The 23,043-nt window shown below is 41.3% G+C and overlaps 1 protein-coding gene across 4 annotated transcripts; it reads left to right on the forward strand.

The window, feature by feature from the left end:
• The first annotated feature begins 923 nt into the window (after positions 1-923).
• On the forward strand, positions 924-21,604 carry nectin4a (nectin cell adhesion molecule 4a). 4 transcript variants are annotated; one of them, XM_061031138.1, is made up of 11 exons: positions 924-1,508; positions 6,258-6,449; positions 6,880-7,047; positions 9,537-9,815; positions 10,564-10,687; positions 15,775-15,929; positions 16,038-16,197; positions 16,558-16,633; positions 16,973-17,035; positions 18,441-18,635; positions 18,761-21,604. In XM_061031138.1, the coding sequence occupies exons 1-11, from the start codon at positions 1,454-1,456 to the stop codon at positions 19,151-19,153; spliced, it is 1,860 nt and encodes a 619-aa protein (XP_060887121.1). In that variant the 5' UTR covers positions 924-1,453; the 3' UTR covers positions 19,154-21,604. The 4 variants fall into 4 exon arrangements, with proteins under 4 accessions (XP_060887121.1, XP_060887123.1, XP_060887124.1 ...); XM_061031140.1 differs by having other exon boundaries at positions 18,441-18,611; XM_061031141.1 differs by having other exon boundaries at positions 925-1,508; positions 18,441-18,611; positions 18,764-21,604.
• Positions 21,605-23,043: the final 1,439 nt, after the last annotated feature.

The raw sequence follows: 23,043 nt of genomic DNA on the forward strand, positions 1-23,043 counted from the left end.
AAGGAAGAAAAACAAAGAAGGAAACAACAAACAGACCGACGAGTGATTTAAAGCTCCTGAGAGGAGTTTATTCACTGGTTATGAAACAGACTGAAGTTAATGTTGAGGTACAAAAGCAAACGAAACCATCAGCATCAAGATTGATTACTTCTATGTGCAGTTGTTATTTTTGATGCACAGAATCTCTGCTGCAGGGTAACTGTCAGATGTGATAACTAAAGGCCCATAACGGCTCGTCGGTCCAAGTGAGCGATCGACGCTCTTGTTATTGCAGTGTGTCCAGCTCTACCATTGGGAGCTTAAAGAGGGGGTTGAGATTTCATGTGGAATAATCCATTTTATTGGTCCATTATAGTTCCTGTGAGGAACCTTTGATTAGTGGTGATTCTGGCGCCCCCTGTGGACAAAGCGCTATTTGCTGATCTTGTCATTTTTTACAAGAACTCCCATCCTGCATTACTTTAATTGTCATGTGAATACCTCAGTGTGACTTTTTACTGTAAAAAAAGAACAAAGGCTCTATCACACTTACCCTGCACCTTCTTTAATAACAACATAGAAAGAATCAACCTTCTCCATAATGGTCTTGTTTGCTTTTGTATGTCATCTGTATCAACTTCAGTCTGTTTTATAACCGGCTTAAACCTCCTCACAGGAGCTTTAGATAGTTGCATTCTCATGTTTTGTATTGCAAAAACATTTAACTCTAATTAGTGTGTGAGGAGCTCGTATTTGTGCTTGTATTATCCCCTCAAAATTAAAGGATTAATTTTTTTTTCCCCAATGGGAGGAGGCACCAAATTATTTTTGCATTAACCTGGCGTGGTTGCCTTTTATAATATACACTTCAAACTGGCTCTCCATGCGTGCTTTTCACCTGCCTCTCCTCTGAGAGGCAGGTGAAAAGTCAAGTCAAGTCAAGTCAATACGCGAAAATAACTGTCATGTTGCCTTCACCAAACCGGAAAGGTGACTTTTGACGCAACGCGTGTACGTCTGTGGCGTGTGTTTGTGCGTCTGTGGCGTGTGTGTGTGTGTGTGTGTGTGTGTGTGTGTGTGTGTGTGTGTGTGTGTGTGTGTGTGTGTGTGTGCGCGCGCGCGCGCGTGGGGTGTGTGTGTTTGTGTGTTAGAGAGAGAAGGCGAGAAAGAGAGGTGTAGCACAAACAGGTGTATCCAAAGCAGGTAGAGCTGCGCCTTCGTTGCGCCAACAACACTGAAGGGATTTCCGCTTTTAACGGACTGATTTTCCACAACCGAAACTTTAAAAAGAGACTTTATTAATAAAGATAAAGACACGATTAAGGATGACCCGGCAGCAGGAGGCGTGAATCCGCCTGCTTGCTTCTTAAGCATAACCTGTCATTACGGATACTAACTACCTGGACAGATGAGCGTTATTCCAGCGCGGATATCGTCCCAATTTGCGCACATTTCAAAGTAACTGAGGAAGAGGATGACACCTTTGTTGAACACACTCACTCTGTGTCTCTGTGTCCTCCGGATCTGTGGTAAGAAGCCTTCAGACTCTTTCCAAACTCCTGTCATTTTGAAGTCTACAGTATGTCTGCCTTGTGTCTTTTCTATGGGATGCCTTCAGGGCCAAAATGTGCCTGCAATGTGTCTATGTGTGGTGGCCTTGTAGCTGTCTAATTAATGTGTTTACCAGTTTATAAAGTCCTTTTAGGAACCTTCTAATATGACTGTTTAAGGAGTCTGATCATAATGACATTGCAGCCTGACCTTCTTTGTTCAAATGTTTTGTTAAACATTACAAAAAGGTTTTAAAGTAACTTTTGGTTTGTGTTGATTTTAGCGCCACCTGTGGACAAAAGCACACAGTTCTTTTAGGAGTCAGTAGGAGTCTTTACCTTAATGTAAAAAGCTGTTTTCGGGAGTGTGATGTTAATCATTTCACCTGACGCCTTCCCTGCGGCAGCATTCACAGGTATTAAAAAGAACTATATGGAAATAGTCTATGTCTATGCTGATGGTGTTTGCTCAATTAATTCGTAAGAAATGCATTATAATTCATTTCAGTCATAGTCAGTCAGAAAACTCCTCATAGAAGAGTTAACATGCAGCTGTAGTGTTTCTGATTTTAATGGGCTGCTTACAGTATCAAATGCAGAATCAGTAAGCTGAGTTCTGCTCATTCTGGGCAGGTGACCTGCAGCTTTTCTGAGGATTTGCCTTAGGGTTAGGGTATAGTGCTGTTAAAGAAAACACTCGCAGCGCTCCTCTTATATTTCAGGAAAAACAGGTTGCTGTAAATGTTGTTTTTGAATCCCCCTCCTGTTGCTGTTAGAGGACTAGTGTGGACCCTCCTAGTGTGTCAGTGTGAGTGTGTATTCCTCTGACAGCTCTATAATATTGCACAGTTTATTTTAATGCATTTACCACCTAAATATGTGAGTGTTGTGGAAGCAAACACTACAGCTGCATAAAGACAGGCATTGATAAAGATAAAAGGCAGGAAAGCCAAAATAATATGCCAGTAATGCAGAACAGGCAGATTCCTCTGAATGCTTAAACGTCAGGGTGACAAACACACGCTCTCTCTCTCTCTCACACACACACACACACACACACACACACACACACACACACACACACACACACTCATGGAAAAACACACCTGTCTGCAGCGTACACTCATCTCTGCTGATGGTAAATGCATGAATCACATCCCAGGCACTGACGTATCTCAACAGATTCTCCCACAGCAGGTATTGACGCAACACCTGTAATGTTGCCACACATGAGACCCCCCCCCCCCAGCCCGTCTAACTAGGAGATTCTCACGCATTGAGGTGCATGTGTGATCAACCAGATCAGGAGGATTTCAGGGGAATTCTGTCTGAAATTCTCTAGAAATTGGCTTTGGATGGATTGCTATGGCTTTGGTATTTGTTTCCATTTCAGGAGGAAATGTCAACAGCGGAATTTCTAATCTAGTATCATCATCAGGTCAAAAATACTTTGGTAACTATGGTAACTACCAAATACCTGCAAAATACACTAAATTTCCAACAACTCAGCTGTACCCAGTGTTGACTTCTAATTAGCAAGGGTTAGCATGCTAACTCCTCATCCTCACCTACAAAGCCCTCCATAACCTGGCTCCCCCCCTACCTGTCTGAGCTCCTCCACTGACACACTCCCACACACACTCTCAAGGTCTGCTGATGCAAACCTCCAGTCCACCCTCTGCATGACAAACCATCGGTCCTGGGGGGACAGGGCCTTCTCCATTGCCGCTCCCACCCTCTGGAACCCACTCCCAAAAAACATTAGAGACTCTCCCACACTCACTTTGCTTCAAGCAATCCCTAAAAACTCACTTCTTCAACATCGCCTACAACCACTAACAGTCTCAACTCTCATCCTCCTTCTTTTACATTATATCTTCGTTGTATTGTTTTTGTTGTTTTGTTTTGTTTTTGTTGTTATTCCTTGTTAAGCGTCTTTGAGTATTTAGAAAAGCGCTGTAAAAGTCTAATTTATTATTATCATAATATACTTAGCTAAAAAAGGGACAAACATTAAACCTGCTTGACAGCTTGCTGGTATTAGCATTTAGCTCAAAGCCCTGATGTGATAGGTAGGGAGAATTTGGAAAGTATTGGGACTGTGTAATTGTGCTTACTTCTTGAATCGAAGCAATTGGTGCAGAGAGCTTAACCTGTAAGCACAAACTGCAAAAAAAGTGTAATTTTCTAATTTCTAGTCAAAAATATCCTATAGCACTTATTATCAGACAGATTCATCTGACAAGTCCAGATACACATCTTAAAGGTGCAGAAAGCAAAGACATGAGCATGCTAATATTCAAAACTGAATTGTTTATTAAAAAGGACCAGATGTGTCACCACATGGTCAGCCATGTTGTGAATTGATAGATAGGTGTTTGGGTGAAATCCATTTGCTCAAATTAATTTCCCATGCCAGCTGTTTTTCGTCTGAGTAAACTCAGAGTAAATCAATCATCAGCATCACCTGATGCCAAGAGCAACACTATAAAAAAACACAGTGTTGATGAATCACATTGTCCAGGTTTTGAGCTGGCAAACAATACACTTATAGTTTTATGCACAAACAGGAATGTCAAATATCTTCATTGAATTTGGCAACATGTTGGAAGAAATCGGCGTACCTGCTTGTAGATCAAAATATGGAAGCCCAAAGAGGACATGTATACATACATTTTAATTTACTCCATTTTCAGAATCAGAATTAGAAATTGTTTATTAACCCGAGGGGGGAAATTAATACATCTATGTTCTTTTCTCAAAATCTCCACTTATCTTGTTTACCTGGGATAACAATGCTGTTTTTTCCCCAGTCGTTTTCTTGAGAATTTAACCTCACAGGAAAACCAGTGTAGTAATCTTGAGGTAAGAAAGTCACACGGCCAACTGCTCTGGCATGTACTGTATAGGCCTACCACAGTGTTTTTAGTCATTTTTGCAGATCCATGTGCACATGGTTGTTATCGAAACGTTGTTGTCTGAATCCAGACCTTTTTTTGAACGACTCCGTTATCGGTGGATTTTTCTCGTGTAAACAAGGTCCAAGTCAAGATCTTGAGATAACTGGAAATGACTCGTTATCGTAGGAAAACTGAGTAAAAAAAATATTGATTTATGTCCACTTAGGGCTTCCGTACAAAACAAGCTGTTCACTCTGTTTTCTTGTAAACCATTCAATGAAGGCGGGGTCCGTGTGTGTGTGTGTGTGTGTGTGTGTGTGTGTGCGTGTGTGTTTTTTTTATGAGATTGCTGGAGGACACCAGTGACACATTGTAGTCCGTCCACATCAAACAGATCAGCACATTTGATCTGTGAACAGACAGCCAGAAGGAGAGAGTAGCTGAAAAACAAAAGATATTTTGTGGTTTGCATTAAGACAGTGTGACACACAGTAGACGTCGCGTGTAGACTGCTTTTTTATGTCCCGGATGTTTTTTCCTGTGGCCTCGTTGAACGTCTCGAACTGTCCAGACATGAAAGTAAACCTCTGTGTGTTTCCTTTGAAAGTTTATGTCGAGCAACTAGTTAAGCGACATATCTTCATTTGTTTTCTGCTCCACTGATAGACAACCAGTTTACTCTCTCCTCCCTCTTTCCTGTCTTCACCCTGTGTGGACTCTTTAAACCCCATCTGTGCTCCTCGAGCCTTAACATTACAATACTACAGATTCTGTTGTCATTTAACCTTCTTGTTCCACTGGCAGGACCCCATGCAAGTGAAGCTAATAAATCATAGATCTACCACTGAAACTTGAGGTCAAGGTACAAACAATAAGTCACACTAAATTTAAGGCCTAGTTAGACTATTTGAGAAGTACGTCTTTTAGCTTTCCTTCTGAGAGTTACCTGAGAAGAATGAGATTTGAAACAACACCGAGTAGTAGGCTAGCTAGTTAGCATAAAGGTGGAGGTGAAGATAGGGTAAACAGCCTGGCTTTTGTTGCCAAGCTAATAAACGGTTTGCTACATAACTTCCAGAAAGCTACTTTTACACTTTGAGTATGGTATATATGGGTAATATATAAATGACAGACTGTTTGTAGTCCTTGTAGGTGAATTTTGTAAATTTCTAGGCTAAAAGCTGTTTTACTGTTTATGTTAAGCTGAGTTAACTGACAGCTAGCTGCTTCCTTTTTACCCTCAGACAGGTGTCAACCTCTCATCTAAAACATGGTTAGAAATGATAAAAGCAAAGCTCAGACTCACATTAAAGACAATTCAAGTTTGTTTTTGCAAAGGTGAGACTAGGACTGTGATGTTTTTGAGTTGTTTTCCATTCACTTTAGCCAGCGCTAGTAGCAATACAAGTAGCTTTAAGCTACAGTATTGGACTTGGAAGGTAAGCAAGGATTGATTAACAAGGCTAGACCACATTCTTTGGCGGCAGAGGTCTAGCCTCTTTTCTTGTTCTCGCTTTAAGCTAGCAAATTAGTAAGAGCATGTTTCTTTTGCAAAAATGACAAACATTTGATCTCTTGACCTTCTCCTTTTGTAGAACTATAAGTACCGTAAATAACTTCAGGTCAAGATTGAAGGTCAAAGTTAACTAATTCCAGCAGCTTTTGAGCTGGTAATGGTTTTCAAAGGGTCACGGGTTAAATTAAACAAGTTCAAGTTGATATATAGACATTTGCATGATTGGTGGAATGAATGTGATTATTGAATGTGTGGTGTAGTATCTCTTTCCCTTTACTTGTATCTAATGGTCTTCTCCTCTTTTATTTCCAGTGATACAGGGGGGCTTTGTGGATCTCCCTTCAGAAGATCCCATTCGCTCCTTAGCTGAAGAAGAGACCGCCCTGCCCTGTCGATACAAGCCATCTGGTGATGATGTGGTGGTGCAGGTAACCTGGTATAAAGAGAGCGCCGATTCAAGCAAGGATCAGATCATCACTGCACATCACACAAATGGACAGACAGGTTGGTTGGCAGCGTTTATTATCGGTTTCTTGAGGCCATTTTGTCCTTTAAGGCAAATGTTCACAACCATGTTTGTGTGTAAATGAACTGTGGTTTGTGAGAGACTCTGACAATTACCACAGAGTATGTTCAAGGACACAACAACTCAGGCTTGTGCACTTTATTTTTTGCTCTTTTGCGGTGTCTTTGGACTTGAACCTTACACCCACAGTGAGTGTGAGACATGCTGGATAGGACGGTGAGCTAATTTCCCAGAATGTAAATGACTTTTCTAGTGCAGAGTGCAGGCATGTGCCGGTAACTGAAAGTGACTAAAGACACCCTGAGGTTTATCTTGAACTAGCTACCCTTGATATTTGTCACATGGTCCTCTAACTCTCTCCCTTTCTTTCTCTCTCTCTCTCGACCTCTTCGTTTTGCCTCTGTGTAGCGTTTGGGTCGTGGTCTCGACATGTGCGCTTCAAAAGCAGCGACCCCACCGTGGACTCGTCTCTGGTCATCATGAACACAGAGGTCTCTCATGAGGGGAAATACATCTGCCACATCAGCACCTTCCCATCGGGCAACTTTGACATGGAGATGAACGTCATCGTGTGGAGTGAGTCCCTCAGTCGAAGTTCTGCTGTACACTATTTAAAATGAATAGCTAAAACGAGTGTTTTAATGCAGCAACGGGAGCGCATCGTCTACAAGGATCTAAAGTGATAGTAAATGCAGAGAGGATGGATATGACTGTCAACAGGCTTTTTGTTTATCAAGGATACTAAATGACTAATACTGAGGTTACATAGAATAATAGCAACATACTTTTTTCACCTTATCTGTCTGTAAGTCTTCTACATGGTAAATTAACCATTTTTGACAGTCCTTATAAGGTCATGACAGCTGGAACAGGAAACCGTGGTTTATATTATCAAGGCATTCATGATAGTAAACCCCTTATACTGTAGCACCTAATGCCTACCTAACAAGACTTTCAAAAACATGAAAAGACTTGAGCCGTTTTCACATATGCGCCGTGTAAAAATTGAGGAGATTCCAAGGAAACACAAACCCAATGACTCCTGAAATCTAGATATTTTCAAGAGTCATTGGATTTGTGTTTCCTTGGAATCTCCTCAAATGTTACTATCATACATGTAGGGCTTTCAAACTTGCACAAAACTCTGGATTCCCAGACTTTCTCCTGAGTTTCTCTTGCACGCCCCCCTAGTATTTTTTTCCCCATGAAGTCAGAGTGAGGTGATGTGAGATATTATCAGGAGAATTCACCTCGAGCGAGAGGGATGGAGGTTTGGTGTTTATTCTCTGCGATTGGTGCATGACCACAGGTTGTATGCACGCAACCGTGAACGTAATTCAACAGCATGTTTTTTGTTCACTACTTTGTTGTTGATATTATACTTCTGTGGAACTACAGAAGTATAATATTGAAGAACAAATATTGTCATTATAGCGTCGTATAGCAGACACTGTCGCTTCGTTTGCCACTTCTCAGTGTTTTCTTGTTACGTCATGCCTTGCCTCAGGAGACTCCCCCCCCCCCCCCTTCCTGTCCAGTCTCCTGCTGTGAGGTGCATGTGTAATCAGGAGGAGGAGGATTTCAGGGGCAGTCCTCCTGAAATTCTCACAAATCTTTCGGAAGTGCCAGTGGAAAAATGGCTTTCTTACTTTTTGCTGCTTCCTTTTTGTTACTGGAGTGTTAGTACGTATTTTCATGGATTCATTCATCTTGATAATTTTGTGGACATATCTTTAAATTGTGTCAACCATCTCACAGTAATTCTACTTTTGGGTGTCTGAAGCTGTAACCTTATATGGGTGAAGCACCTAAGTAGTAGCAGATCTATATATGGATAGGAGCCAACTATATGTTGTCAGCAACTGTTTGCTAGACAGAGAGTCTACATCTGATACGTATACAAATCAGTGTCATGTCATCTTTATTGTTTTATAGTGATGTACCCAAATGGAAAGGAATTTGTGGGCTGTACCTTCTAGCAGAATATAAGCAACACTGTGTGATGAAGACTTTGCCATTTTGCCATTTTGCCCATGATGGCCACTTTGCCAATGATTGTCAATGATCGTGAGATCTTGGTCAGCATGGGTCAGCGATGGTCTGCACTTGTGCCATGTGTGTTGTGTTTCTGTGTTGTCTGACCATGGCTGAATAAATCTAAGATGATCCACAGTCTGTTTCACGATTTCATAATTGTCCATCTACTACAGAAATAACCCCCACCTTACATGGAGTGAGTTCACTGATGGTTCACTTTATACAGTCTTCACTTTATTGAACTTCAGAACTTGCATTGGCCAAGACTAAATAAAGTACTGAAAGTTGTATTGAACAGGCTTTACTTTAAAAGAATGTCAAAACAAGAGAAAGACTGACTTAAGACGAGTAAGACTGAAAGATGACAGCAGCTGAGGTTTAGCTGTCCTAGAACAAAAAGTGAAACTCAGAGAGGATAAGAGGTTCAAATGGTTTATTGCAGGCTCTGATTGTAAGCAGGAAAAAACAGTCTCTGTATTGCTGTTGAGGGAAAAATGATAATCCAAGTAGTGGGTGTAAGGAATGGTGGTGATTCTGGTGTCGTTCAGAAGAGCGAGGCACTGGGAAAAAATACAAAAACAACATGCAGTTAGAATCTAACGACAATACACAAAAGCACAACGGCAATCTAATGATGACTCTTAGAGGGCCGGTGTACCACTGAGGAGCGAAGACAATCTGGCAGCTTGTTGGAAGATGAGGAGGAGGTTAAGAGCTGCTGTAAATGAGCCAAACGATCTGGAGCTGTGAGTGAAGGCACCAGCAACCACACCTCTGAAAACCAAACAACAGAACCACAAACAACATAGAAGCCCAAACCTAAGAACGCTAGAAATGTAGAAAGACACACCTCTAAAAATAAACCAAGACAAAAAGAAAAATAGAGTCCAAACCATGACAGGGGTGATGTTAAAGCAATGTGTCTATTTGTATTTTTATTCAATCCAGAATCTGGGTATTGAGTAAGTTAAAAAGACTGTTTTTTTTAATATTCTGTAAACTTTATTTGTTTGTCTTCCCTTCTCCAGCCGTTCCCATCTCCTCCCTGGACCCTGCGATTCTGGTGGAGGGACAGTCGTACCGACAGGCCGCTTCATGCCGCTCTGTAGCCGTCCCGCCCCCCCACATCTCCTGGGACACAGACCTGAACGGCCAGTCCACCAATCGCACCTCGGACAAAGGATCCGTCTCCTCGCTCTACTCCCTGCACCCCCTCAGGAGCATGAACGGCAAGAAGCTGGACTGTCTGGTGTGGCATCCCACTCTGCAGGGTCCCCGCAGGATAAAAAACACCCTGGTGGTTCACTGTGAGTGTGCATCAGAATGACATCACATTATTTGGTTTAGAGGGCAGCTTGTACTTCATTCAACTTCACTTAGAACCACCGTCCTCATTTGATGGCACACATTCATACGCCGCCAAAACAACTTGGGGTTAAGTGTCTTGCCCAAGGACACATCGGACATGTGGCTGCAGGAGCTGGAGATCAAACCCGACCGACTCTACCGACACATCCACAGCCACTCCATCATCACTTCACTTAGAAAGAAACTTTAAATGGTGCTGGATGACCTGCTGGTTATGTTGTGCACCCTATGTACGGAGGCTGTAGTCCTCATCTTAGCGGCCTTTGGTTCGGCTCCAGCCTCCGCCCTCCCTCACTCTCTCCTCCCAACATTTCCTGTCTCTCTTCAGCTGTCTAATCTAAAAAAGGCAAAAAGTACTAGAAACTAGAAACTTTATAAGCACAAAGCACAAATCCTCCCTGCTGTGGTTGATTACTCATTTTGAATTGTTGTACCTGAGTTTCTTTACCATGTAACATTTTCTATGATTATTGTCAGGTGAAAGGCTGTGAACTTCATTAAAGTTTTTTTTCTAGCTTCTTCTTTAATGTTGCATCTGTAGTTTTCCTTCATAACTGCTTTTAAGCTAAAAACCTGGAAATTCAGCGTTTCTTGATCCTGCTCTCACATTAATAGTTTAACTCCAACTCATCCGCCTCATATGAACACAGCTGGTTAATAATTGTTTCTCTTTCATGTTCCTTCCAGTCCCTCCACATGCAGAGGTGTCTGGCTACAATGGAGAAGGAGACTGGTCTGTGGGAATGCAGAACGCTGCCCTGGGGTGTGTGAGTGGAGGAAACCCCAAACCACACAGTTTCACCTGGATCAGGTACAGCAGACCCCGCCCTCCCTCCCTCCCTCTCTCTCTCTCTGTCTGTCTGGTACTCCTGTGACTAACTGTCTGATGCGTCTGGACCATGTTACTTTGCTCGTGAATTTCAGAGTAATTAACACAATTGATTTCACCAGATAAGAATGCTTCAGTGAGGTTACACTCAGGTCAAAGTAACACTTTATTATCACTCTCACACTGATGCTAAAAACATGAGTTTAAAATGAAAATGACTCGGGTGTTTTTCACTATTTTTCTACCTGTGATCTATTCTTATATAATTCTGTTGGTTAGACTTCAAAGCAACATCTGCATGCGCTGTGGATCGTCTGCATCCGTTTGAGTAAACTTACTCTTACTCTGCACCTTTAAGAAAAAGCTAAAGACCCAGCTCTTTCATGAATACCTACTAACTTAATGATGATGGTCTCCATATTATTGATGATGATGATGGTAATGACGATGGTTTTTGTTTGATAACGACGACTTATAAGATGGTTTCTATACTGATTAGAGCTCTCAAGAACTGCCCTCAATGTTGTGCTTTGCCTCTGGTCACTTCCTGTCAGCACCTGTGTGTCCAGTCAGACTCAAAGCTGATCGTTTGCTCTTACTGACATTGTTCCCTTTTTTCTAGATCCTTGCTTGTGTTGTACTTACTCTCTGATGTACGTCTCTTTGGATAAAAGAGTCTGCTAAGTGAATTTTAGAGTTGTAGAATCATTTATCTTTACCTGAATTTAAAGAGAAGTTTATCAGATTCATATGGGCGGCTGTGGTTCACTGGGAGAGTCGGTCGACTTTCAACCGGAAGGTCAGGGGTTTCGATCCCCAGCTCCTGCAGCCACATGTCCGATGTTCAGGTGTAAGTGTCTTGCCAAAGCGGCAACCTCTGGTGTTGAAAAATGAAGCCAATGTGGAAGTGCAAAATCCTGCAGTTTGTTGAAGGTTTTTGTCAGGAAGCTTAAAGCCTGCTTCATCTCCAGCTCTCAGCCTGTCGTTAGGTTGACTTTAAGTTAGGCTGAGACAGGATTTCCATCATGGAGGCTGCTGCTGATGAGCCCCCAGAGCCCTGCAGGTGGAGTCACTAAGGCTTCATTCATACTTACAGTCTAAGGTCTGGCCCAAGGACACCACACAGCTTCGTCAGTGAGGTGTAAATGTGCATGTATGTACGTATGTGAATGAATGTATTTAACAATTACCATATTGTGTCTTTTTCAAATTCCTTGCACCAAAGAATCTCAAGAATTAAAAATTTGAAATTAAGCCACCAGACTTTAAATCCCGAGTTGAATGAGGTCTAACTTACTCATCGTATCCTCTTTCAGCACTGTATTTAAATTGTGTTTAGGTTGAAAATGAGTTGGGAAACTTGACCTACTTTATTGTAAACTCCCACAATGAATACATTAAATTGTGTCTCTAACATCTCAGTCATGCTAATAAACAGCATGCACTTCAATCCCTCTGCCAAACTTGTCAGTTATACTGTTTCCCTGATTTGTTAGACAGGAAACATATTTATATACAAAAGACAAAATGAATGTAACTGGAGAACATCTCAGTTGTAACTTTTGAGATTTTAAATCAGAGCAGTTAAGGCTTAAGTTAACCTGTAGACCACTGACTAATAGTCGGCCTTTATAATCGTCAAAGAATGAGCTCGTACTGCTTTGATAAGGAAAAAGGTTGCTTTCAGTTTGTGTCATGAAAAGATTGACACCACTCTCATGTGTCTGTTAAATATGAAGCTGTAGAGCTGGCAGCTAGGGCTCCACTTGGACTCCCGTAGTTCACATCCTCCCCCCCTTCTTTCACTTCCGACACAGTGACTGGGTGGCCCCAGGTATGTGTAATGGCATTTCTGCATTTCTGCATCTCTGCCACCCAACCACAAGTATTCTGCTGAAGTCGCTCTGCCAAATCTGTTCTTGTTCTGTTCCTTGAAACGGCAAAGTGGCAAAGTGCACTTTTAAAGACAAGTTTACAGCTTGCACTTTAACCCCAGAAGAGAAATTCAGGTTTCTTTTTTTCATCCTTTTGTTACATTTTATTGATACAATGAAAGCAACACTTTAGTCATTCTATTTTTTGTAAATTTATTTTTTACGGATTAAAATCATAAATTAAGTTTGTTTTCCAAAAATCAAAATGTTACTTTTAGGCCGTATTGCCCAGCCTGTCAGGCAGCCATTTAATTGAACTTTGCATAAAGACAGACTAGAGACATTTTAGTGAGACACTTAACTTAACTTTTGTTCAGAGAAAACAAATGTCACAGGGGTCTAAGACGTTTTAAACATTTCTTCTTAAGTAGAAAAACTGGCCTCATACGAGTGGATGTCACTTGATCACTGATAAACTTGTTATTGAACTTTCTCTCATGCAGCGTAGACGGTGCTCCACCCTTCTCATGTCCCACCCATGTCTTAACTAAACATGTCCTGACATTGTCACATCCTCATTCTGCTGCCTCAGTCTTCTCTTGACAATGTTTTTGTGTGCCATTTTTTAAAAATGTGGCACATCGCTGCCCTGCTCTGATCCCCGGATGGAGGGGTTTGACTCAGCTCTTTCTGCTGCTTCTTGAGTCACCTGCTGTTGTCTCTGTATCTCGCTTTTGGTGCGTTACTGTACTCTTCAGGGTGTGGTATGAGAAGCGACAGTTAGGCCCAGAGGGAGAAATACCTCACACATTAAACGTTTCATTTAAATGTAAAGAAATGGAAGTTAGAAGTCTGGTGAAGTTTAATCTGATTTTTGCCAAATGAGAATGTACTTATTACACACTGTTAGTCACAGGAACACACCTTAGGAAATCAGTATTTGTGAGTAAGGCCCACCACACACACACACACACACACACACACACACACACACACACACACACACACACACACACACACACACACACACACACAACACAACAACACACACGAGTCAGCACTCCAAATCTCCAGTTACAATCAACCTCTTCTTACTCACGCACGCTTTTCACACCAACACACACACACACACACACACACACACATCTGTAGCAGCAGCAGTAGCGGGCGAACCTGTTGGCTGTGTCAATAAAAGGCGGCAGGTGAAGTAAGAGCTGGTGTCACAGTGTCGTGTTGCAGCTTGTGCGCCGAGCAGGCAGATGAGACAGTTTCACATGAAGGAGGAGGGAGGAAGAGGGGGATGATGAGAGGAGAGGTGAGGAGAAAGGGATGAGCCGCCCCGATAAGGAGGGTGGGGGGGTGAAGAGGTGGGGGCAGGGGTGAGACACGGGGCAACAAGAGGAGGAAAAAGAGGAAGCTAAATGTGTGGATTAGTGCGAGGTGTTATCAGCGGTGTGACTACTGCGTATGTAAAAACACACACAGTTTCTCTTTCCTGCTAGTGGTGAAAAAAGTGCACTGTGTGTAATCTATGGCGGTCAGTCAGTGCCACCTATGTGTAACAGTGCAGCTTTGAACTCTATATATAGTAGTATATATATACAGTATATAATAGTATAATAATGTCAACGCACCAGGTATTTCTAATATGCTTGTGTTGACAACAACAGGCAGCGAGCATCAGATCTGTTGAGACTGATTAAATCAAAATGCAGTCAAAACAACAACACTGGGGCAACACCCCGGTCTGTTGCTCATCCAAAACAACGACTTCTTATTTTCACTGAGTCACACACACCAAACACCTTCAGATGTTATTGGAATATCTCTTTTATTTTGAGTGAACATAAATGCATAATTCTGCATTACTGTCCTCTAGAGATGTTAATGAAATGCTCTCAGAGCTTTTCTTAACATTTTATGGTGATGGTGGTTTTCATGTGTACAGTTTGGGCTGACATGAAAAGCAGGAAGTGGTCGCAGTCACAGGCAACGTGCCTGAACAAAGAAACTGCACCTCCTACAGAAACTTGAAAAAAATGAAATGAACTAATAACTTTGTGTGTGACAATAACTTTTACAAGATGTTTTTTATACACTGTGTATCCAGATCTATGCGTCAATCGCTAAAAAAAACACACACACACCACTAAAGCCAATCAGAATGGAGCAGCAGCTATGAGTGACACTGATGTGTCAAGTTGCTCTACCACTGAAACCAATTACTCACCTCCTCTTCTAAAGAAAAAGAAAAAGACCACAACAGGTTGGTTGTTCAACATAACGATGGTTCTGCTCAAGGTTTTTTTTTTTCTCAGCTTGGATGTTTCATTTGGATAATTTCCTGTAAGAGGAATTCAAGAAATGTTGCAAGAAGGGGTCCCTGCCAGAGACAAAAACTATATGGGGGTAGCACAGCAAAGTACAACTATCTCAGAATGACACCTCTTTAATGAACATGAATAAATAAAGTGATAAACATAAAAAAAAATGTGGAAGTGTCACAGTGAGTATTACTATTACTATATACTATTGTTAATTCTGTCTCTATTGTTTGATGCGGTGGCTTTGCAAAAAATCATGTCCAGATTGCATGAATTAAATTGTAACTAATTAAAAATGCATTGCATCATTTTCTAAAGATATAAAGATAAGAGGTGGGAAGAAAATCGATATATGTAAAAATCGAGATGCTTATCTTCTTTTTTTATCTTTTAAGATTTTAAATCGATTCATAACTTCCAAGAATAATTTTTTTTGGTGGCTAATCAGTCACTACCTGCTAAGTGCTAAGGCTAGCTCTTTAAAGGAGCAACCAAGAAATTCAGCCAGTCTCACAGATGACTGGAGTAGATCCTGAAGTATGAACTAAATCATAAATAGACTTTATGAATCCATGGCTCAATGAATCCAGAATTATTTTGAATCGAATCCTGACCCCAAGAATCGAAATCGAATCGTGAGACACCCAAAGATTTCCAGCCTTAATAAAGATGATGTTGCACCTTTTCTCATTTGCAAAAAGAGTGCCTTGCTTCACAAATAGAGACATCATGTATATACACCACACCACACCACCCTGTCATCTTTTAGCATCCCTTTAAAGTTTCTTTAAATGTTTCACATAAAACTAAACATGTAGTAGATCTTCAACCAAAAAAAAAAAAGATGTAACATGTTTTTTTGTGTGTGCAGAATCGGTGGAGAGTTACCAGAAGGTGTGATCCCCCACCCGAATGGAACATTAGTCTTTGGCCGACCCCTGAGCTCTTCAGATGGAGGCACCTATCAGTGTGTGGCAAAGAACAAAGTGGGCGTCGGGAAGGCGGAGGTGCAGATTGGTGTGATAGGTATGTGACAGCACCGTCATTCACATCACAAACTAAACTCTGTCATAGTAATAACAACTACATTCATCTAATCCTTCCAATTTGCCCACTGACGCTCTCGCTCTGCAGAGACTCCCGAGCAGAGGACATCACCCGAAGACATGGTGATGATGATTGTAGGGGGCGTGGCCGGCGGGCTGCTGATCCTGATGCTTATCGTCGTCATCACTGTGACCTGCCACCACAAACGCAAGAACAAGAAACTGAAGAGGGAGCTGACTGAGAGGAAGTAAGCCCAGATAAACATGACGTGTAATTTAGATGAGATAAGATGAAATTTTAATGATCTCCGCAGGCGGGGAAGCCAAAGAGAATAACTAAGAATGAAGCAAATCGGCGCTGTTTAGAAGATTACAAGTGACAGTTACAAGTGTAGAGTGTGTAAAATAGAATTAGATCAGGGAAGTGTAAAATTCAGTTACAACACGATCGTGTTTTTTTTAAGATGTGCAAGTAGAGAATCAAAACAAGAATGAATAGGACCTAAAAAATTAAAGGAACGCAGTTTGAACGTCAGGAGGATCTCTGTCTTTTTCTTCCATCATTTACATATTTCCCTCTTCTTCTCTCCGTCTCTCGTTTCTCACAGGGAGGAAATAAGCACTCTCTCCAGGCAGGCCTCTTTCAGGAGGATGAACTCCGTCAGCACAGATGTCAGAGGAGCAGTAAGATCACTAAATTATTATTTTCACACTCGCCTGCTTGCACCACCATATTATGTTTTTTTTCCTCTCATGCCTGCACAGCGCGAACCCAGGGTGCCAGACTTTGACGCCCTTTATCAGAGTCATGCTGGTCCCATATGTTTTGCACCATCACATTATTTCTTATTTATACATTAAACTGTGATGAATCATAATACTGTGCTCTATAAATGTCAGTTAGCTGTAGTGGGAAATAGCTAAGTGGGTTTCAAAATAAGATGAAAAGGCTTGGTGAAGTTTGAGGATGTCCTTATTTCTAGTCCCACATCTAATCTACCCCCCTGTTTGATTCCATTGCAGACAGAAGAAAACATCCCTCTGAGGGTGGAGGGAACCACGAGGACCAGCCTGTCATCCCTCGGGGTCAGTCTACATATCTCTCTATCTCTGCATGCAAAGCCAGGGCTGGTGACTGAGGCGTTACTGTCCAGATGCCAGACGGCTAAGTTCTGAGATTCAACATTTCATATCTGAATGTACTGCATCTCAGATATTAACCTTTGGACTACTTCTGTGTTCTTTTATCTTGTGATTTATTTTACTCTAAAGAATGTTTTTCTTCATCTTTTTAAATTTGCTTCACCTACGCAAAAAGCACACACGTCTTGTTGACGTTGGCCTCAGAATGGCACATTGGCCCCCTATTTATAATGTTTGACAAGCATCGACCGGATAGACACATTGTCCCAGATCACCAAACGTCAGAAAATCTCAAACGCTCAAGAGTAGAAGCAACATTCTTAACTTGGTGTGTATTTATGAAACACTCGTATTTACTGTCTTTACGTTGAATGAGAAGAGTGATACTGCTCTCATATCTGTCCGTTCAATATGAAGCTACAGCTCAGCATGAAGACCGTAAACCTTGAAGGTTTGCTGTGACCTTAATACAACTTTCAAAACCTCTCAAGACACTTTCTTCATAAACCTGTGTCTTTTTATTTAATCAGCACAAAGAAATCTGTGAAAATCAACAAATTCTGGTTTTGGATAAGGTCTCATTGTCATGAAAAGGTTTCAGTCATGTCGTCCAGCTGAGTGATAGCCCAGTGACAACCAAGTCTTGGTTGGCTCTGGTTGGAGAGCCAGAGCTCCATGTGATAAATCCCCCCCCCCCCCAATAATTTCTGCATTAGAAAATAGATAACTTTGTTTATTTGTTAATTGAAAAAGAGCCTAACTAGTCTTTAGCCTGAGTTGGGCTAACTGCCTTTTGGCAGCTCTGTAATTAGCAAACAGACACATGAGAGTTTTGTTTATTCAATTCTGTCAAAGAGCAGAGAGAAAATTGGAAAATTCAGTTTGTACAAGAGGTGTTAAGGTAAACAGAAAGACAAGCTAAGAGTAAACACCCAGCTCAGAAAAGAGTCTTTTGTTTGTTTAATCTGTTCAAAATACAGATTTAAAAATAAAAAATTAAATTCTGGTCTTACAGACTTTCTCAACAGATAAAAAAATACTCAAGAAAGTCACTGCCTTCGGCCAAAAAAGAGCCCTGTGTAGTAACTAGCGTGTTGTTTTCATCCAGTCTTTATGCTAAGAGATAACCGCTCCTGCTGTCAGAAGCATTATTTCAAAGTACACAGTTTAAAATATATATTTCCAAAAGTCATTTATTTGCAATAAAGTAAATGACATTGATCATGACTCGGCTTACTTGATATAAAAAGTGTTGCTGCTGTATCACTTCAGGGTGAAAAACCACATTGCTATCAGTGCACCTGATCTGTGTGTGAATACTGATCAGTGTCTTTTCCTGCACTGACAGGAGCAAGCTTACTGCCGTGACAGCCGATCCACAATCTCTGGTGGGCGTGGAGGAGGAGGAGGGGGAGCGTTCGACTACCTGGGCCGACCAGTCCTGCACAACAACTCTCGGCGGGGGAGGGAGCGTCTTCTGGATAGAGACGAGGAGAACCGACTCCGAGTGGAAACATATGTGAGAAACAGCTCGATATCTTTGGTAAGAGTGTCTTTGAGAGTGCGTTTGTGTATCCGGACAAGTCAAAGCCTGACTCATTAACCTCTGCATACTTTCTTGATGATGATGATGCAATTAACAAGTGTGTCTGCTCCGTGTCTTTACAGCAGGAAACCCGTTTCCACCCTCCTCTCACGCCGTCACCCTACCCGGTTGTACAGTCCACTGAGATCGTCAGACAGCTGAATGGCAGCGTCATCATCCCACTCGAAGGGGGTTCAAGACCGGGAAGTGTCACCAGGATTAACCCACAACCCCCTCCGAGCTGCACCTACCCGCCTGTGACAGACGATGAGGATGAAGTGGATGAAGGTCTGGGCGGTCCCGCCAGTCAGGAGCATCCTGACGATCAAGACAGCGAGACAAACAGCTCCCAGGTGTCGGACGCTCACAGTACTCGCTATCTGCAGACTAACGGCATGATCAGACCCAAATCTCGACTGAGCCCGAATGGGGTGAACCCCCATGCCTCCCTGATCCACAAGGCCCAGATAGTTTAGCATGACATTGAAAACTACCCGAGTGGCCGGATCTCAGGCTTGGAGGTGGTTTAATGGGGGATTCACTGGAAAAAGGTGGTCAGAACCCGTGTTCTACATATCACCACTTGACTCCAATGATGCATCTTCTTTATTGTGTGGGAACATGGTGCAATAGAACCAAGTCTTCAAAGGAGAAAATGTACTCCAAAGCATCTCCAGGACTCTTCTGTATATCTGCCTACTGTTGATGAGGTGTGGTGTTAATCCACCTGCACTACAGACGTTTAAAAAAAAAAGACACTGTTGCATTTTCAGTGCAGTTACATTACGACATTTAATTTCCTCCTCAGCAACAGTTGTTGCTCTTACACGCTCTACCTAACAGGTGACTGCAGTTCACATTCCTCTCGTGGGGGATGTCGAAAGCACTCAATGACAGTAAATCAGGAAATGCATGAATAATACTTGAGGATGTGTGAGCTCTTAGAGTGCATTGCGACAACGCAATACAGAGGGTGGATTTTTTTTTTTCCTCTGGTGTTGTTTTCAATTTACCAGTAATTGTGCCGGTGTTAACTTCTTGTACTTGCACAACGCAGTTTGGGATCTGATCCAAAGCAATGGGCTGGTTCCTCACTAGCCACACCTGGAACATGCATACCTCTTTGTATTGTCTTACTGTCCTCATGCCTTTGCCTAAAGCACTGAGACAGTTGGGATTAGATAAAGACATCACACCGCCAGAACGTGACTAAGGAGTCCTTTAAATGTAGTCATTCTGAGATTTGTAAATCTGTACAAAGGTGTAAATAATTCCCTTTAAAAACATTCAAAATATTTGTATAATACATCAATCTAATTATCAGTTATGCACTCGACTGACATGCCACAAGTTCAGTTGATTGTCCAGTTCCTTTATGGCCTCCATCTTCACAAAGATAACATTAATAACTTAATTCTCAAATATACACACATTGTAGAAATATAGCCAAGATATATATTTCTGCTTTTTTTAACCAAAAGAGTTTATTCACTGTAAATAAATCTTTAACATGACACACAAAGTCAAACAGAGTGCATTGTGAACCTTTACACATGCACACAAAAGCTGCCAAATATTTGTACAATACATTTACATTTTGAATGTTTTAATTTTATTGGATAATGTGTCATTGTGTCGCTTGACATGGCTACTTTATTAAATACATGTGGACTCTTACACCAGGACAGGTCAGTGGATAGGGTAGAACACCTGGGAGAGAGAGAGCTTAAGAAAGATGGGAGCCAAAGGTTGGACCAGGAACCGGGCCGCCAGCACATGGGCGCCACCCAACAGCTAGGCCATCCATCCAATGAGACATTGGACTCTTACATCGGAGACCATGAGACAAAAAAGCAACCACTGCCATGGACACACTATCTGTGATTTGTCAAGTTTCTCCTGCCAGCTGTATTATAGAGTTTAAAAAAAAAAACGGGGAAAGAGAGAGGGGGAACAACATGCTGTTACATATTCTTTTTTTATATTTGGGCAAAACCAAGTTTGTTTTTATCTGTGGAACACTGATTTTACAACTTTGTTTATACTTTATATGTGCTGGGTAGAGTAGGAAACCGGGGAGAGTAAGAGAGAGAGGAGAGCGACATGATGGAAAGGAGCCAATGGTCGGACCAGAACCTTGGCTGTCCGTACATGGGCATGACCCAAACACTAGGCCATCCAGTGCCCCATTGGACTCTGACACCAGAGGCCATGAGACAAAAAAGCAACCACTGCCCTGGACACACTATCTGCCATTTCTCAAGTTTCTCCTGCCAGCTGTATTTTTATGAATTCCCAAGAGCAGTAAATGACTTTCCAAGAGGAATGTGACATCAGCTGTTACATTTTTATTATTTTTTTAAATATATTTGGGAAAACAAGTTTGTTTGTTTGTTTTTCTTTGTGAACCACTGATTTTATGTCGTTGTTCATACTTAATGTGTGCTGAGTATTGGTGGGCTGTGTTACAACCCTGAATTGGGAATCAATGTGCCAAAGGGAAAATATAAAATCTTTTGCTGGTTTGGCAAATATGAAGTATTATTTAGTTTTTTGAGTTACCTTCTGTAATTTCTATTTTCCAATGTAAATGTAAAAAAAGACATCAGAGTTACAACTGTTGATTTAAAACTCTGCTTTTGGCTGAGGATAGCTTTGCCAGCGTCAAACAGGTGAGCTCAGCAGTTGATGGGTGTGATATGTGGATGTAGTTTGTATTTGTTGTGGACTGTGCCCCCTGATGTATACTGCTGGATAGTGCAGGGAGCTGAATGAGCCTTCAAACTGCCAAACTATGACAGACTCTGCAATCCACTGTGACTATGCTCTTCCTCCTTCACACGTCTGGATTTTTGTTTACTTTGAGGGCTATGTGGGCTGTCAACTTGTGTTGATTGGTTGAAATAAATGTGCATGTTTTTCCTTAATGTATGCTGTTCAACACGTTGTCGAAGCTAACATGAGCTTTGGTTGATAAAATTGGATAGTTTAACCTGAAACCTTTTCTGGTTTGTTAGAACACTTTTGAGGTGTTACAAATGTGAACTGTCCTGGGAAGGTTCAGAAAAAACTGCAAAGGGAAAATTGAACTATGGGCTCAAAGACCTGTTTCTATCTGTTTAACCTGCTGTATTATTCAGTAACAGCTACACGTTTATGGAGTGTTCAAGAGCAATAGCTTTAGAAAATTTAGGCAAGATATCATAGAGCACTGATTCCCAAAGTGGGCTGAGGTTTATGACAGGCTAAATTTTAAAAAATGCACACTGTTTTGCACTGCCAGCAAAGCATGGCAACGTGCGTGAGAGGACTTCCAGGAAAACGAAAGCTAACAATGATTCATCACCCGACGTCACAACTACTAAAACAAAGATGAGAAAACATGACAGGTCTCGTACTCGGCTTCACCTGTATAATGGTGGGTGGCCCTAATGAAGAGAGCCAAAATCCTTCCTTTCGCTACATCCTACCTGAGTGAGTTTTTTCTGCAGTTGCCTCAATCAACACAAAGTACAGATCATTGAAAAACAACCAAGAGCAGCAGTGTTATACCTTAACTTGAAAAGATCTGTAGAAAAAACAAGCCCACACTAGTAATTTAAATTATTGCAGGTATACTAGAGGTATAAATCTTTCTTTTTTTTTAGGGAGTCATAGAGCGTTAGGGTGTCAATGTCAATGTGGAAATATTTTCATCCGTCAAAAAATGTGGGAACCTCTGAGATAGGCAATGGTCAGCCTCAAATAGTAGTTATTCCAGACACAGTCCCAGGAAAATGTGGTGAAAGTAACAGCAGATGAAAGTGATTGAATTGACAGAAATGGATTGCCTCATGGTGATTTTATGAAATTCAGACACGATGACTTTGGTTAACCAAAATATCTGTAAGGCTTAATATACGTGTGTTAAGCTACTTTTAATAAACAACAAGAGATCCTGCATTGAAATTAATGTCTGTAACAAATGGCGAATATTCAATTCTCTTTCTGTCTGAATACACCTGAAGAATTTTCCCATGGGCCTGGGCCAGTCCAATTCAGGATGGGCCTACCAAGTTGTCATAATGTATAAAGAGTTTTAACTTTTAATAGTGTTTTAAGAGTTTGGTGAACAGCCCTGTTTTACAGTTAGTATGTAATTATATCATTGTTGTACTTAAAAAGTCATTTTATATGAGGGACAAAAAATGACAAGTATAAATAAATAAATAAATGAATAAATAAATAAATGTAGGGAGAAATGCATACAATAATGTATATATAAATAAATGAATAATTAAATAAATGCATCAATGAATATATAAATAAATATATTCATATATTCATTTATGTATTTCTGTGTCCAAGTTGTACAAGGAAAAGTAAA

The sequence above is a fragment of the Labrus mixtus genome, chromosome 23, assembly GCF_963584025.1.
Source record: "Labrus mixtus chromosome 23, fLabMix1.1, whole genome shotgun sequence".
NCBI lineage: Eukaryota > Metazoa > Chordata > Actinopteri > Labriformes > Labridae > Labrus > Labrus mixtus.

Bases quoted from the DNA above. Each gene is read 5' to 3' on its own strand.
- nectin4a (XM_061031138.1), top strand. From the start codon at position 1,454: ATGACACCTTTGTTGAACACACTCACTCTGTGTCTCTGTGTCCTCCGG. The intron at 15,930-16,037 runs GTATGTGACAGC...CTCGCTCTGCAG, and splicing joins GGTGCAGATTGGTGTGATAG to AGACTCCCGAGCAGAGGACA. The intron at 16,198-16,557 runs GTAAGCCCAGAT...CGTTTCTCACAG, and splicing joins AGGGAGCTGACTGAGAGGAA to GGAGGAAATAAGCACTCTCT.